Source organism: Hippoglossus hippoglossus, chromosome 14 (assembly GCF_009819705.1).
Source record: "Hippoglossus hippoglossus isolate fHipHip1 chromosome 14, fHipHip1.pri, whole genome shotgun sequence".
Lineage (NCBI taxonomy): Eukaryota > Metazoa > Chordata > Actinopteri > Pleuronectiformes > Pleuronectidae > Hippoglossus > Hippoglossus hippoglossus.
Genome location: NC_047164.1, coordinates 12136042 through 12150499, shown reverse-complemented (window position 1 = coordinate 12150499; position 14458 = coordinate 12136042). Strand labels below are relative to the sequence as shown.

Here is a 14458-nt window from a genome sequence, read left to right as displayed (position 1 = left end):
AGTGGTGTGTAAACAAGTGCTACATGTGGTGATATTGGCACAGGCCTCTCCGGGTTACGGTGTGTAACTGAGATAGAAATATATCATTACTGGGTGGGGACTGAGGGGATCGGAGGGACAAAGAGACTGAGAAATAAGAATATTGGATTTCGTTCCACACACACAAGCTTATGTCCTTACATGCAGCCTGTCTGCTCCATCTGTCTGTTTTGCTCTATCTGACACAAACACACACACACACGCTCACACACGCACACACACTTAGCACAGGGTGTCGCATGTGAATGGGTGATGGACTGCTCCAGTGGCTCTGCTGGTAATATAATCTTCTCTATTCCCATAGATCCCACACCAATATGTCACAATTGTCATTTAGTCCCAGCATGGTCACCCGCAATCAGATGGCTTTTCACACTGAACACACCCCGATCCTGTCAGGATGATGAACACTTCAATTGCACTCACATGCACCTTTGCATGCATACATACATACATATATATTGTGTATCCACATGTTTTGCCCCTTTGTGTTTGTTTACTCTCATGTTTATTTATTTAGTCTTTTTTAGATGGGGACAGTCAGACTGTGGGAGAGTGGCTCGCTGGGCTCGTTATGTTTTCCACGTTACGATACGATACAACACACACACAGACACACACAGAGAAACACACACACACACACGCACACCCCCACACACAGGGCTTGTAACCACAAGAAAGTGGAGTAATTAGTTGCAAAAATAGTGTGTGACAGTATAGTCTTTCTCCTGAATGACAATTGTCCAGAATATGTTGCTAAGCAGTGAAGTGTTAACGAAAAACTGACCTACTTGTCAGATAAGACAAGGCATTTATTAGGGAATCCATATTTTCAACTTTGAAATCAACAACCTTTGCAGTAATTATACTGCTTATACTTTTATATAGTAGTTCTATGGGTATAGTACAAAGATGATGGCGACAATGTTAGCCACTGTTTATGGATTCAGTTTGATTAGATGTGGCCTTTCATGGTGTTGAAATCAGTTTTAGAATTGGTCTTCACTCCGTCCAAAGTCAGTGTGTGAGAATAACACGGTTCGATGAGAATATGAGGAAGTCTGTGTAAATGTGATGACGTTGATTCAATATCATCTCCCAGCTACAGTTAATGAAACTGAGAGATAACCATGATATCTGCTTAAAACTGTGAGGGGAAAACCAGCATTGATCGGAGCTTATCTGTTTGCTTATCTGGACCCTGGGAAACCCGTGACGTGAGATAGCAGCCTGAGCTGTCTGCTCTTGAGCTCAGGTAGAAAGGCTGTGGTGGCAGGCGCTGGGAGAGCTTTTCAGTGAATTCAGTGAGAGCTGAAACTTCACCTCCCATCGACATTCTCCACGAGTCCAACAGCAGATCTGACAGGAATCTCCTCATCTGACATTCGAATGAAGTCTCGAGGTTTGGCTTTCTGTTCTAGGACCACGTTGATTTATTGTTTTATGTCCAATCTATGTCTAATAATATTCACCACTTCATGTACATATATACATATGTATATGAACTTGCACCTATAATAATAGTTTCAACAATGTCAAGTGTGCAGTACAGAATACATTCACACACAAGGGCAAACCTGAACACTCAATTCCTTTCGGGGCTACAGCACTACAACCTTGTCACAGTGAATAATATCGTCATATAAAATTGTACAAGGCCCAAATTAAAGATAGTTGTGTGCCAAGTTGAGGAGAGAATTATAACATCTGACCTTAATGAGAAAGCATGTCCTCTTGAGACTACCTCCACTTGGAGCCACCAAGGATATCTCTTACTACCTGTTCGCTTTCCGTGGCAAATTAAAAGAATGTCCCGGCTAAGCCTCTAGTTGCCTTTACAGGGAGCTTTTCTCTCTCTCTCTTTCTCTGCTGGGCCGCTGGGAGATGCAATAATCACCCGTTGAGACACAATGAGCCGGTAATGAAAAATACTCACTGTGCTAATTAGTGTATATTCTGCTCCTATTCGTTTCATCTTCCTCAGAAGGGCAACAGGAGGAGATATTAAGTGTAGGGACATAATACTATAATAGAAATACAACATTTGGTGATTAGTTAGATTGTAAAAAGTGAAACAAACAAACCCTAACAGCATGTGAGAGGGAGAGCTACGACCAAAGGTAATTGAAAGATTCCTATTATGATTATAATTATATTCCTATTATTTTACATGAAAATGTGATAAGGGTCATGGGGAGTAACAAGTGTTTTGCTTTATTTTGTCAGTGTCAATCAGCATAAGAACAGGGAGATTATTTGTGGTTTACATGATAATTCAGATATGATTGATAAGGTTTGTTCATTGCATTAGAAACAGCATTGGAAAAGTTATCTAAAGAAATATGTATACAAATGTAGAACATATTGTAAATTAATTTAACAATGCTAATAAATGTGCAGGTGACTGAAGGAAGACCTAGACACTGCTATCGGCAAAACCAAATACACATAGGACGATATCATTTGTTACTATAGTAATTTTTGTAGAATTGGCAAAGGTAAAAATCTAAAACCCTGCATGTTTTGGGAAAAATATCTTTGTGTTTTAGAAATTCTTTGTGCAAACATCTCAAGTGCTTTACAGGAAGATAATTTAAATACATTTAATTCAGTAGTTAGGATGAGAAACACCTGCGGCTGGATATCCTTGTTCCTGAGTTTCAGTGTTGGGTCTGTTGGGTTTTACTAAGATTCAGAGATTTTGACTTTCCACTCATTTCCATGTTTTTTTCAGTTTATTTCTTTGTTTACACTTTAAATTAGAAATTGTTGATTTGCATTTGTCCTCCGTCTCTAATCTACTTTATGAAAAGACCCACAATCCTTGACAAAAGTTCTGCGACTGTGCTAACGATATGTGGCGGTACGCCCCGCTGGGATCTATGTTTTCATTTGATACAGAGCCGCATCTGTCTCTCTCTCTTGTTCAAAAACAAAATTTCATCATTCCGTGTCCCCGGCTCTCTTTTCTTTAATATTCTCTCTCATACCGTCTGTTAGCCTGCGTCTCTCTTCATCTCCCTTTCAAACAATTATAAAGTGAATGGTTCATCAAGCAGAACAAAGCAGGAGCAGGGTGGAAATGAGGTGTGGAGTCCGGTCGGTGGGATTCAGAGCGCCCCTCTGATAACAAGGGAGGTTAATGTATCGCTCTCAGGCCAGAGGACACATGCTGAATCTGCTCTAACTGAAGCAACATGTTGAAAAACAAATATACACTGTAGGGACGTCCGCCGCAGTCGTGTCATGGAGCCACTTTTATGTGAGAGACTTTAAGTATTTCAAAACACTAATTCTTATTTCCTGACACATTCAGTTTGTCTCTGTTTCACATTTACAAAGCATATAGAGGTGATGTGAGCCCCGCTCACACATGATAATCAATATTTCTCAGAATCTGACAGCACAGTGGAGACAGTGACAAGTCTCTAAAGAGATAAACTGTGAGTTTAATTAAGTTGTTTGCTCACAATGGAAACTACAGCTTGATATTAAATCAGTAGACAGGTACTGTAACAACATGATTAATGGCAGAGGATGATTATAGTTTAGCTTTTTAAAATTAGAAAAAAAGGGGAATCAATTGTGTGAGTGAATTATTTGTTTACTTGATAAATTAAATAGATACACTAAACTAGTGGTGCACCGATGTATCGGCCGTATATCGGTAGCGGCCGATATTCGCCTCGTTTACTGCTATCGGCGTATCGGTAATAAACTTGACTTTCACCGATAACATTGGCCGATATTCATTGGTATGTTTTCTGCAGCCTGCCAATCTGGCATCCAGATTATGGTACACTGACGCCGGGTTTACACCGGGAGCTGAAGCGCCGCGCAGCGCCAAGGAAAGCCAGGTGCCTCCCCCCCCCCCCCTGTTAAACCTTTGTGCGGTTCACATGGGCTGCGATGCGCCGCGCCGCGCTAGCGCCCTTCACCGATGGTTTCGGCGTGCGAGCGAGCGTATCGCGCCAGGAAACAGACTGAAAAATAATTTTAAACGATATAAATGACATATTTGATATGATATAAATGATCAAATATGCATCCCATACTTTGTATTCCCCTTCTGTTGTCCTGGAGTTTTAATTTTCCCAATTTTCCCAATCACATAATTAAATGTCCCCCTCTGCCCATCCACTACAGCCACACAAGCAGTCATATAGATAAAAAGAGAGAGAGGGGGGGGCTAAAGGCTTGCTTGGAGAATACGTCATTTACCCCCGACACCCGACATTGAACGGGTTACATACAACAACAAGCGGAGAATCACGGGCTGACTGACGCGGAGAAATGTGGGTCCGGTGTGAACAGCCAGGCGGCTGCGCGCTTGAGAATAACGCTGCGCGGCGCGGGGCGGCGCTTCAGCGCCCGGTGTAAACCCGGCGTTACACACCAAGAAGGCCACATGCAAGTAATAAACAAATATCGGTATCGGTATCGGCTATCGGCTAGATTGTTGTTTTAAATATCGGTATCGGCCAAGAATTTCCATATCGGTGCATCCCTACACTAAACAGTTTGTTCGAGTCCTAAAATAGAAAAAAGAAAACTAGCAAAAAGGCCAAATTTGAAAAAGACATCAAACCAATAATCAACCAATTTTCTGAGTAAAATAACAAACATTCTCACTCCTGGATATGGAAAATGTTATAATTTGATCAGATTTGATCATAATTCCTCCTGCAAAAGTTTGTATCAGTCACTGTGAGTCTCATTCAACACTCTATAGGCTCTATGTTTCACACAGATGTAAATCGTTACGCACCTTTGACCTCCTTCTCATTCCTGAACCAGCGCAGGTCGGCGGCGGGCTTGCTGCCCTGAGTGATGCAGGTCAGAGTGATGTGGTCTCCCTCCAGGGCGGGCTTCGTCAAGCCATCGATCTCTGGCTTCTCGGGCACACCTACAGGACGGAGTTGAAAATCACAGCGACGGAACTAATGACACAGCTGTAAGTCAACAATAGTGTTATCATTCCATATTGGAAGATCTTCTCCTCCAGCTCAGTCTCCTGCAGGGAGATTAAAAGAGGAGCCTGCAGCCGAGCAGCTTCCCTGAGCAGCGTCGTGCTCGAGAAGACATCAGGGAGATGGTCTCTCTAACAACTGGGCTGTTCCCTTCTTTAAGGGTCGTTTCACACGAATTACAAAGAACCACATTTTCTCATGTGCACCTTGTAGTGCTCTTAGTTTTGATTTTCTCTGGCCAGGTTGGGAGACATCTGTGTGCGCAACGGCCCGAATACAAAAGGAGTGAATGGAGCTTTATTTATGGTGCTCACACAACTGAAAAATTGTATTTAAAATATTTAACAGCAATGCGTTTACACGGAACAGATGTCTGGGTTACCATGGGTACTTCTACTAAAGAAGCACTACCTATGATAAAACAAAAAAGACAAGTGTAAGCTGAACAGGATTTGTGTGTGTGTGTGTGTGTGTACATGTGAGTAAGCAAAGGCTCATGAACGCAGAGGAGGCCACGAGGTTGTACAGCAAATGTTAATTACTGGCTTTTCCCTATAATGAGTGTTTTAAGTGTGTAGAGTCTGCCTTTCTAATGTCAATGAGCAATAAGTCTGCCTCAGGCTGAGTGAGTGAAAGGTCTGACAGTCAATGCCATTGACTGACTGTGGCCTTGTCTCACCGCCTCCTGTACGTTTCATTACCAGCTGAAGCTTCTGCTGTTTTCTGTTCATCATCCCTTTGAAGCTGCCAACAAAAGCTGCTGCTCGGTAGATACAGTGCGCAGTGAGTTCCATCCCACCTGAACTGAGGCAACATCTGTACTAATAAAACAGCGTTTTCAAAGTAAAACGATCCCTGTCCACGCAAGTGTTTAGGCTCCAGTTTGAATCCCTGCTCATACTAACACGCCTTAAAATGCATATCACATGAACACTCACGTACGCTGGGCAGTGGGCACGCAGATGCTGGAGTTTAAAAAACCTTCTCAAATAGTAGCTTGTCTCCTCCACACGTAAACAGTTACAGCATCTTTCAAGCAGAATTTAACTGCACAACTGTTAGCAAATGCAACAGGGTCAGCAACGCTTGTAACTGATTAGCGATGTTGCGTTCTACATTAGCAGCCGAAGTGAATGCTGTTTCGTGTGTGTGTAAATATGTGAATTAGACTCAGAGCATTGTATGTCTGGAGTTCTCTAAAACTGAACGAGACCAGATCAAAGCCAATGTTCATCTTATACAGTCAAGTTCCCCATGGCTGGCCAGGGGCTGCACAACTTTATTCCTGCTGGATTTGTGTGGCACTGTGTGTGTGTGCGTTTGTGTGAGTGTATAATATCATGGGTGTGCGCTTCTCTTCTTCCTTGTGCAACATGGTTTTGTGTGTGACAGTGGTGTGTGTGTGTGCCCGACCAAAAGGGCTTTCGGGACATGAAAAAGGAATGAGAGTTTGATTTCTGATGCGTGATAGAAAAGCAAGAAAACTTGGTTCCACTGATAATTCCTGTTGTCATTGAAAGAAAATAAATCAAAGTCAGTGTCTAATAATGCATTTTTAGCTTGTAGCGTGGTAGTGGGGACAATAATCTCATTCTATTGGTCAGTCTCAGGCCTGGAATCAGGATGGCGAGGGCTGATAAAAATGTGAGGGGGCCATATTTTAAATAAAAATAAAGATTATTGACATGCAAAGTTAGATTTTAACATTTCCAAATTTCACATGTCTAAAACTTAATTCTATGACATAATACTTGTGGCCTGTTGATATTTATAATTTGAATATTATAGCATGTTAAATATACATTACAATAGATACACCTTTTTATATATTTGAAGAATTGTATTTGCGGCTCATTTCATTGTATGTTTATGAAAGACTTTCAACGTCCATTACCAGAACTCATCAGGCCATTCCCAGTCCATTTTGAGTCTTAATTAAATCCCCCTCTCTGTTCCCTGGCTTGAACCCTTAACTATTGTTCAGAATGGCAAAATAATTTTCTCCATATCCTTGTTGAGCAGGAGCCTTTAATGTCCCCAATGCTCAGAATGCTTGTTAACACAGAGAGCCAGCTAATGGTCCTTCAGGTATTCATAAAGCTTCCTAATACAAACAGATGGTCCTATTGACAAAATTCTAAGAAAATCTTAGAATTACAATGTTTTCTATGAATTTACCCTCACAGTTAAGAGTCCTGGTAGACATAGATGTTATTTACAAAACATCTTAAGCCTTCAGAGAGCTCCTGAGGTAAAAAAGGAAGCTATGAGCTATGGGAGTAAGAAGCTTGAGAGTAAGTGGTTTCATGCTGGTTGTCTGTCCATTTGGGTTTTCTGGTTATGTGACTCACGTCTGCTTGTTTGCTGGTCTACGGGAGATTTACATGTCAACAAATATTGTTACTTATTTAGACTGGAAAGCAGAAGCTGATGAAATCTGAGTAATGTTCCCTTGCTAACAGTGAATTGATTAACTACTGAAATTAACAGCATGGTAAATAAATGGATGTAAAAGTAGACTTGTGTTTTAACATTATTTGGAAGGTTTTTGTAAATTATGGTTTAAAGTTATGTTCATTGCATGAAAAACCAATCACATCCTTGTGTGCTACGTACTAACTGGGTGAACCACTCCTCCTCACTAACGTCAACATTTTTGTCTCTTCCTTGACTCTTTGTGAGAAATGTCGGCTAAATTAGGAGCTATGAGAGTATTCCCACAATCTATTGTGAATGGGGACTCACTGGCACAACTATTATCATTAGCCAAAACTAATTGGGAGAGAAAATAAAGCCAATGTCAGGACATGAGACAAGGGTTTTTATGAGCCCATGATGAAAACACAAAGACTATTAAAGGGGGACACCGCCTGAGAGTGGTTTTTATTTGTCTGTAACAGGCTATTTTATCTAACACTAACTAAGAAAATACACAAATACAATAAAACCATACAAATGAAAAAAAGATTAACATACAACAAGGTTCTACAACAACTAACCAATGGCCAACATACTTTTAGTGACCTGCCTTGTCTTGTTTAAGGTGTTCATTATGACTATTATGATTATTATGATTATTATTATAACCACAGCTTTCTGCAACATGCTGTACTTTTAATATTCAGTCTGTACTGATTCATGCTGTATGTTTGTTAATGTTGATGTATTATTATATGTATTTTAAAATTTAAACTAGTACATGTAATGGCTTTGAATATTGGTCTTGTCCTTGGAGCACTTAGTATGAGAAAAGTACAGCTTGTCTTCACAGTAATTGAGGAAAATGTCACTTTTTTTTTAAACCAGCATAAACCTGACAGAGTGAGAAAAAGGTACGACTGGTGTTATGTAACCGTGTATTCAGAAATGAACATGTCCTTGAAGCAGCGACGTGTTTGTTTGTACTTACCGAGAACTGTCAGGTAGGCCTTGGCCGTTCTGACGGGCATGGTGAAGAGGGAACAGGTGTACATGCCTTCATCCGACAGCGTGACGTCACTGATACTGATGGTCAGCTCCGACCACGACGCATGCACCAGCTCAATCCTGTTGTCTCTTAAAGCTGGACAGAGAGACAGACACAGGCAGATGGACGGTTAGTTAACAACACAAACTGGTACAATGTCTGCAAACAACCTCCCTAACATATATTTTATATTAATGTCAACCAGAAGACTGTATGTCTGTGTTATGTCTGACATTATGCCCTCATAAAACTGAAAAAAAGAAAAACAACTTAACCAAATTTACTTTGATTGATAACAAACACAAATGAGTTGAGTTTGTTCAAATTAATATTAGCAAGTTCTATTGACAAACCTGATGACTTTAGTTTGAATCAATGTTGTTTATTTGTTTCTTTGTTCTTTTAAGTTAGTAACTAATTACATTTTTTGCAGTCAAATAGACGGAGAAAAGACAAAGTGCAACATTGTGAGTGTTGAACAAGTGTGAATAAAGAGAGATAATTGGTGTGTTCAAATTGTCTCCTTCCGTCTCTAATATAATGCTAAACATCTTAACTACACACAATGTTATTCACCAACAGTATGAATGCAATCATCAAAGTATCTTGCACCCTTCCCTTGTTCCTCTAGAAATAACTCCAGAAGTGACAATTAAGCTTTTGGCATAATTTATGTGTACAAAAGCACATCTCTTGGTACACAAGGATTTGCAATTTTGCCCATTTAGTTTTGGTTATTGGTAGAGTGTGGTTATTGCCAATTCTTAAAAGTGTGAGGCTTATTGTGATAGTTTACAGTGAAATAAAAGCATTCCTTCAAGCTGTGACGTGTGAGTCATTTAATTATGAGCAGATATAAATGCAGAAAATCGTATCAAAAAGCGACCTCAAAACTGAACTGTCTGTTGAATGTGAAAGTGTATTCATATCCCTCTCACACAGCCTGCTCTCCTGGAAGCCGTCGTAGACATTTTACTTATATGAAAATGTAATCTTTCAAAAGACATAACAGGAATGGAAATCAATAATGCAATAACAGGCTGAGAAAGAGGCCTAATGAGAGTTTGGCAAGATGTGAGACTTGAAATGGATTTGCTGAAATTGGATGGCCAGTTGAGAGACACTCCACACAAGTCTGTATACTTAATAGCTATGATACAGTGGGAGCATGCGTTCAGGTTTTACGCTGAGGTGACACCTTGGAAATGACTTGATTCATGCCTGTTGTGTCTGAGAGGTGCATTGTGATTTTTTTCTTCTTCTTGAGGACAGACAATGTGGATTGTTGAGAGCAGAATTCTTTTTATTCATTTTGTTTCTGTGGCCCGGCGGCTCGACAGTTTTATTTAATCCTTTCCTCCAATAGTACAAACCTAATTTAATATGTGCAGCTAAGGCTACTTTTATGTCACTCTCCATCTAAGTGATTTGGAGCACACCTCGCTGAAGTGCAGTGTGTGTGTGTCTGTGTGTGTGTGTGTGACTGTGGAGGACTAAATTCAACACAACACATGTACAGTTACTTGTGTACATGCCGGGGTTCATGTTTTCTTTCATGTGGCAGCACATGAAAGAAGAGTCTTATCTTATGGTAATTGTAAGAAATCGTACAAAAAGTAGAGCAGTGTGGTTTTGTAACCTCCACAGAAGAGTGGAAAGTAAAGGCCATTAGAGAGTCTGTTTGTAGAGTGCTTTAAAGAGCAGAGGGCTGTATGGGGAGAAACGATAGACCCAAGGTATCTAAAGCACTGAGGCTCTGTTTCAACATCCTCAAGCTCGGAGCCATCGTTAAAAAACAGTCATGTTTCTTCCCCAAATACCTTAACCTCCCCTGACCCACACAACTCATCCGATTCCTCTTTCGCTAAATGGAAACCTTAGTTAGTTTATCCTCATATAGAAAACTTCTTCTCACTTCTGATCACAGCCTTTCACAGACGGATCGTATCAGCGATCATGTTGAAATAAATATATATGAAAAAAAAATGTATACAAAATGTGCATTCATGTTCGTATTTTATATTTTAGGTTATATTTATGTTTTTTTAATTTATAAGAAAGATTATTGAGATGTAAAATATCAAGCCTCGGTTACATTTCTTTGTCATAATAGTTTGATAATGACATCTTAGGAATCATTGCCAATTTAAAAATAAAAGTCAATAGATAGAAACATATTCATTATACTGAAAACTAGAGAGTGCATGTGATCCCAATCACTGAAAATACTGTCACTGTGCAAACTCCAATTTACAGGCAATTCATTTAAAGGCAATTAATGTGCATGTACAGTCATACGTTCTCACAATTATATTCAGGTTTAATAGACATTGCCATTACTTTCATTTTTACAGATTTACACTCCCTAATGTTGGCATCAGCATCAATCCTTATTGTTCGGGCTCTAATCAATGTTTTAAATCTAACTTGTGGAAATGGAATGATTAATTAATTCGGCCGAATATTGTTCATTTCTGTATATTTGATTGATTAAATCAATGCACAGAGTGTTAGCTGTGTTTTCACGGACTTATGTCTGTAATTTGTGGGTTACTGCTGAATGTCAAGTCAACTCTGAAATGACACACGTGCATGTGAGCAGCAGCCTCTGTCCAGCTGCTGTGTTTTCATGCTGCAACAAGCACAGAGCTGACAAATGTAGAAAAATGTCAGTGAGCACATGGTATCTCATGTCATTTGGTCTGGGCCCCGGGGAGGGAACCCTGTGCTTTGTTAGTTCCAGGATAAACACCAGAGTAAATGGCAGCTGATCTGTAATCAGTTTGGCTAAACGACAGCTGCTCTCTCTTTAATGTATTATTACATTTGTTCTGTCCATTCCTGTCCAACGCAACAGCGGTTATCTCTATATGCTGTGTGCTGAGCCTGAGCAAGCGTGACATGTTGATATGAGCACATGACATATCTTTAGTCCTGGCACTAGTGACACTATGTTTCTGTTTGTGTGTGTGTGTGTGTACACATGGCCATCAATACAAGACCACCAGCGCACGGACACCAAATTAGTTTTAGTCTAATGCACTGCCAGTTCAGCTAATGGTGAGACCTGCCTGTAAAGATGGTCGTTATTTCTCATGTCGGGTGTGTACACCACACACACACACACACACACACACACACACACACACACACACACACACACACACACACACACACACACACCCTCGCTGATCAAAGGACAAACTAAAACAAATAGATTATTTTTTCCTCTGCATATCTTTCTGTTTCTTTTTTCCTGTCACCCTCTCAGATTCTCTCCTTCCTCCCACCCAGACCTCATTCTGTCGACTCAGGCAGCTCCACTAACCTGTAGAAGTGTACAAGTTAAACAATGCGTTAGTTCATCTGTTGTCTTATTTGCTTTGGGCGAGAAAATACGAGCAGGCAAACGTCAGAGAAGGCATTTAGCTCTGCTGGCTCGCTGGCTATGATGATAACACTCTGCTTTTCTTCCTCCACTCTTGTCAACAGCCCTCTGTGGGAGGTTGTTTACGGGACATTCAAAGATATGTATAAATGTATAGTTCTTAAAAATTTGATATATAATATTTTTGTGGACCTAAGAAAGTTTAATGAACTCAATGACTTAGAAAACCTGTCATGACACTTTATTCACACTTATAATGAAATGGTCTAAAATAGTGATATTGAATCTGAAGGATGTGATCATTCCAATTTAAATCTGGATTTTTATTTTGTAGTTTATGCATTTCTCAGTGCTCACAGGCAGATATCACAATAGTTAGATGCCAAAAAGCAGGATTATCCTGATCCCCCTGGAAGGGCGGATTCCGACTGGATTTAGAAACATGAAAGGTGATATATATAAAACCATGAAATCATAATCATACAGGCAATAATACGGGAAAATCATTTTACTTATATTTAATCAAATGTACCAAAGTTCTATATCAATGACAAGACCACACACACACAACGAAAGATTGTTTTGGTTATTTAATCAATTCAGATTCTAACGTTTGTCTTTTTACTTAGAGTTATGATACTAATTATGCTAAAAGCTAATATGGGAAATTGAAATCACGTAAATAAAATCATACATTTAAATCAACGTGAATTTCTTTATAACATGAAAACAACAACTTTGTAACTTGTACACTTGCAAATGTATACCACTACGCAATATGAAAATATTGTACATGTTTGCGAAGTTTTTACAACTTCACATTGACTTCCATTCATTGTGGACAGCCTAACCAAAACCTTAACCCTTAACTCAACCATGACCAACTCATGTCCAACCTTAACCACAATTCACACCTAAACTCAACCAGGACCTCAGACATTATGTTTTGCCTCATTAGGACCAGGCTTTGGGCCCAATGAGGTCTGGTCCTGAGAAGGTCAGTGTTTATGCTGTAAATAATCCTATAATAGTAATAATAACAATAATAGCTTGAATTTATATAGCACCTTTCAAGAGACCCAAGGACGCTATAGGAAACCAAAACAAGTACACACACACACACACACACACACACACACACACACACACACACACACACACACACACACACACACACAGTTTAGCTTATACCATTTATTTTTAGGTAGTGTTTTCTCTAAGATTTTTCCCCTCTAATAAAACGCAGCCTCTGCTCCGTCACTCTGTGTCCATATTAAAAGGTTGGATATTGACATAGCGCAGCTGACGACTGAGGAATGCATCTCTGTTTGTCTGCAGAGGTGCTGCCTGCCTGTCATCCATTACAGACCATTAGTGCAGATGGTCCTGAATGTGTTGTTTAGTGGACATCAAAGGCAGTGATTTTGTTTTCCCCAACAACTACTATACTTACTGAATGTACAACCATACTTTCCTGCTCATTTAGCCTCAGCCTGCGTCTTCGAGAACACAGGAAGAGACAAAAAGCAAAGCTGCAGTTGTAAGCATCAAAGTTTGATTTGATTCTGCACCAAATTTTGAATACACCTGAATGTGTGGCTTCTTGTTTGTTTACAGTTTGTAGTGTTTATGTGTGTGCTTGTGTGTCTGAGAGAGAGAAATATATGTTTTTTGTACATTTGATCGCAGAGTTCCTTCAAATACGACGATTATATGATGAAACAGACACTTAGTTTAATATTCAGAAAACCCACTGAGGTTAGGAAGATTTTTTTTTATCCTATTACAAGTACAACAGTTGTCTCAAAGAAGCTGTCCATGCTGCGGTTACCTTGAATACAGCCATGATCTTTCTTTAACAGAATAAAAGCGGAGAAATCTCTAATGGACGGGAAGAAAGGCAGGACTTTGAAAAGGAAACCTGAGACAGAGAGAGGGTCAAAGATGTTTTGTTACTTTTAAATCAGAAGTGACATTTTTATTCTGAGGGAAGACGTTGAGCCAGCTGATGAAACCGTCTCACTGGAACCGACTTTGAATGATGTGAATATTCACAATCAGATTTTTTCTTTTAATGAGTAACAGGTAAGAATAAAAACATATTCTTACTAAATTCTTTTTCCTTTTTGATTTTGGGTTCAATGTTCACATTCATGCACATGTAGTAAAGCAGTAAAAATATATTTTAGTAAAGATGTTCCGATACTAACACCAGCATCAGAAATACCTTCTGGTGAGAATGACGGGTCGGGGATTGGGAGTACGCAAATCTATTTACCGATCCGACACTATGTCTTTAAAGTATATTATTCTCATCTAGATAAAACTGTAATTTTACCTTCCCAGAAATCACTTCTTCTTCGCTGCTCCAAAACATCAGTTACGCTCCACTTCCTTATTATTATTAATTCAAAAACATGAATCAACAACAAAACAGACAAAATGTACAAAACTAACACAAACTCCCATCAATACAAACAAAGACTGTAAGCACCATAACAAACCAACATATCATCCGGTCAACCACCCACCAGAAATAATTAAATAGATGAAAAACTAATAAGTAAGAAAAAGTTAATATTTTTCTCTCCATTG

General features: G+C 39.5%; 1 protein-coding gene across 5 annotated transcripts in view; it reads right to left on the bottom strand.

The window, feature by feature from the left end:
- cadm2a (cell adhesion molecule 2a) overlaps window positions 1–14458 on the bottom strand; it is a 203677-nt gene that overhangs the window by 27391 nt on the left and 161828 nt on the right. For all 5 annotated transcript variants that reach the window (XM_034606413.1, XM_034606414.1, XM_034606410.1 and 2 more), the window contains 2 exons: window positions 8419–8571; window positions 4808–4945 (listed from right to left, as the gene is read on the bottom strand). In XM_034606413.1, the coding sequence (XP_034462304.1) occupies window positions 4808–4945; window positions 8419–8571 (291 nt within the window). The remainder of the gene's footprint in view (window positions 1–4807; window positions 4946–8418; window positions 8572–14458) is intronic.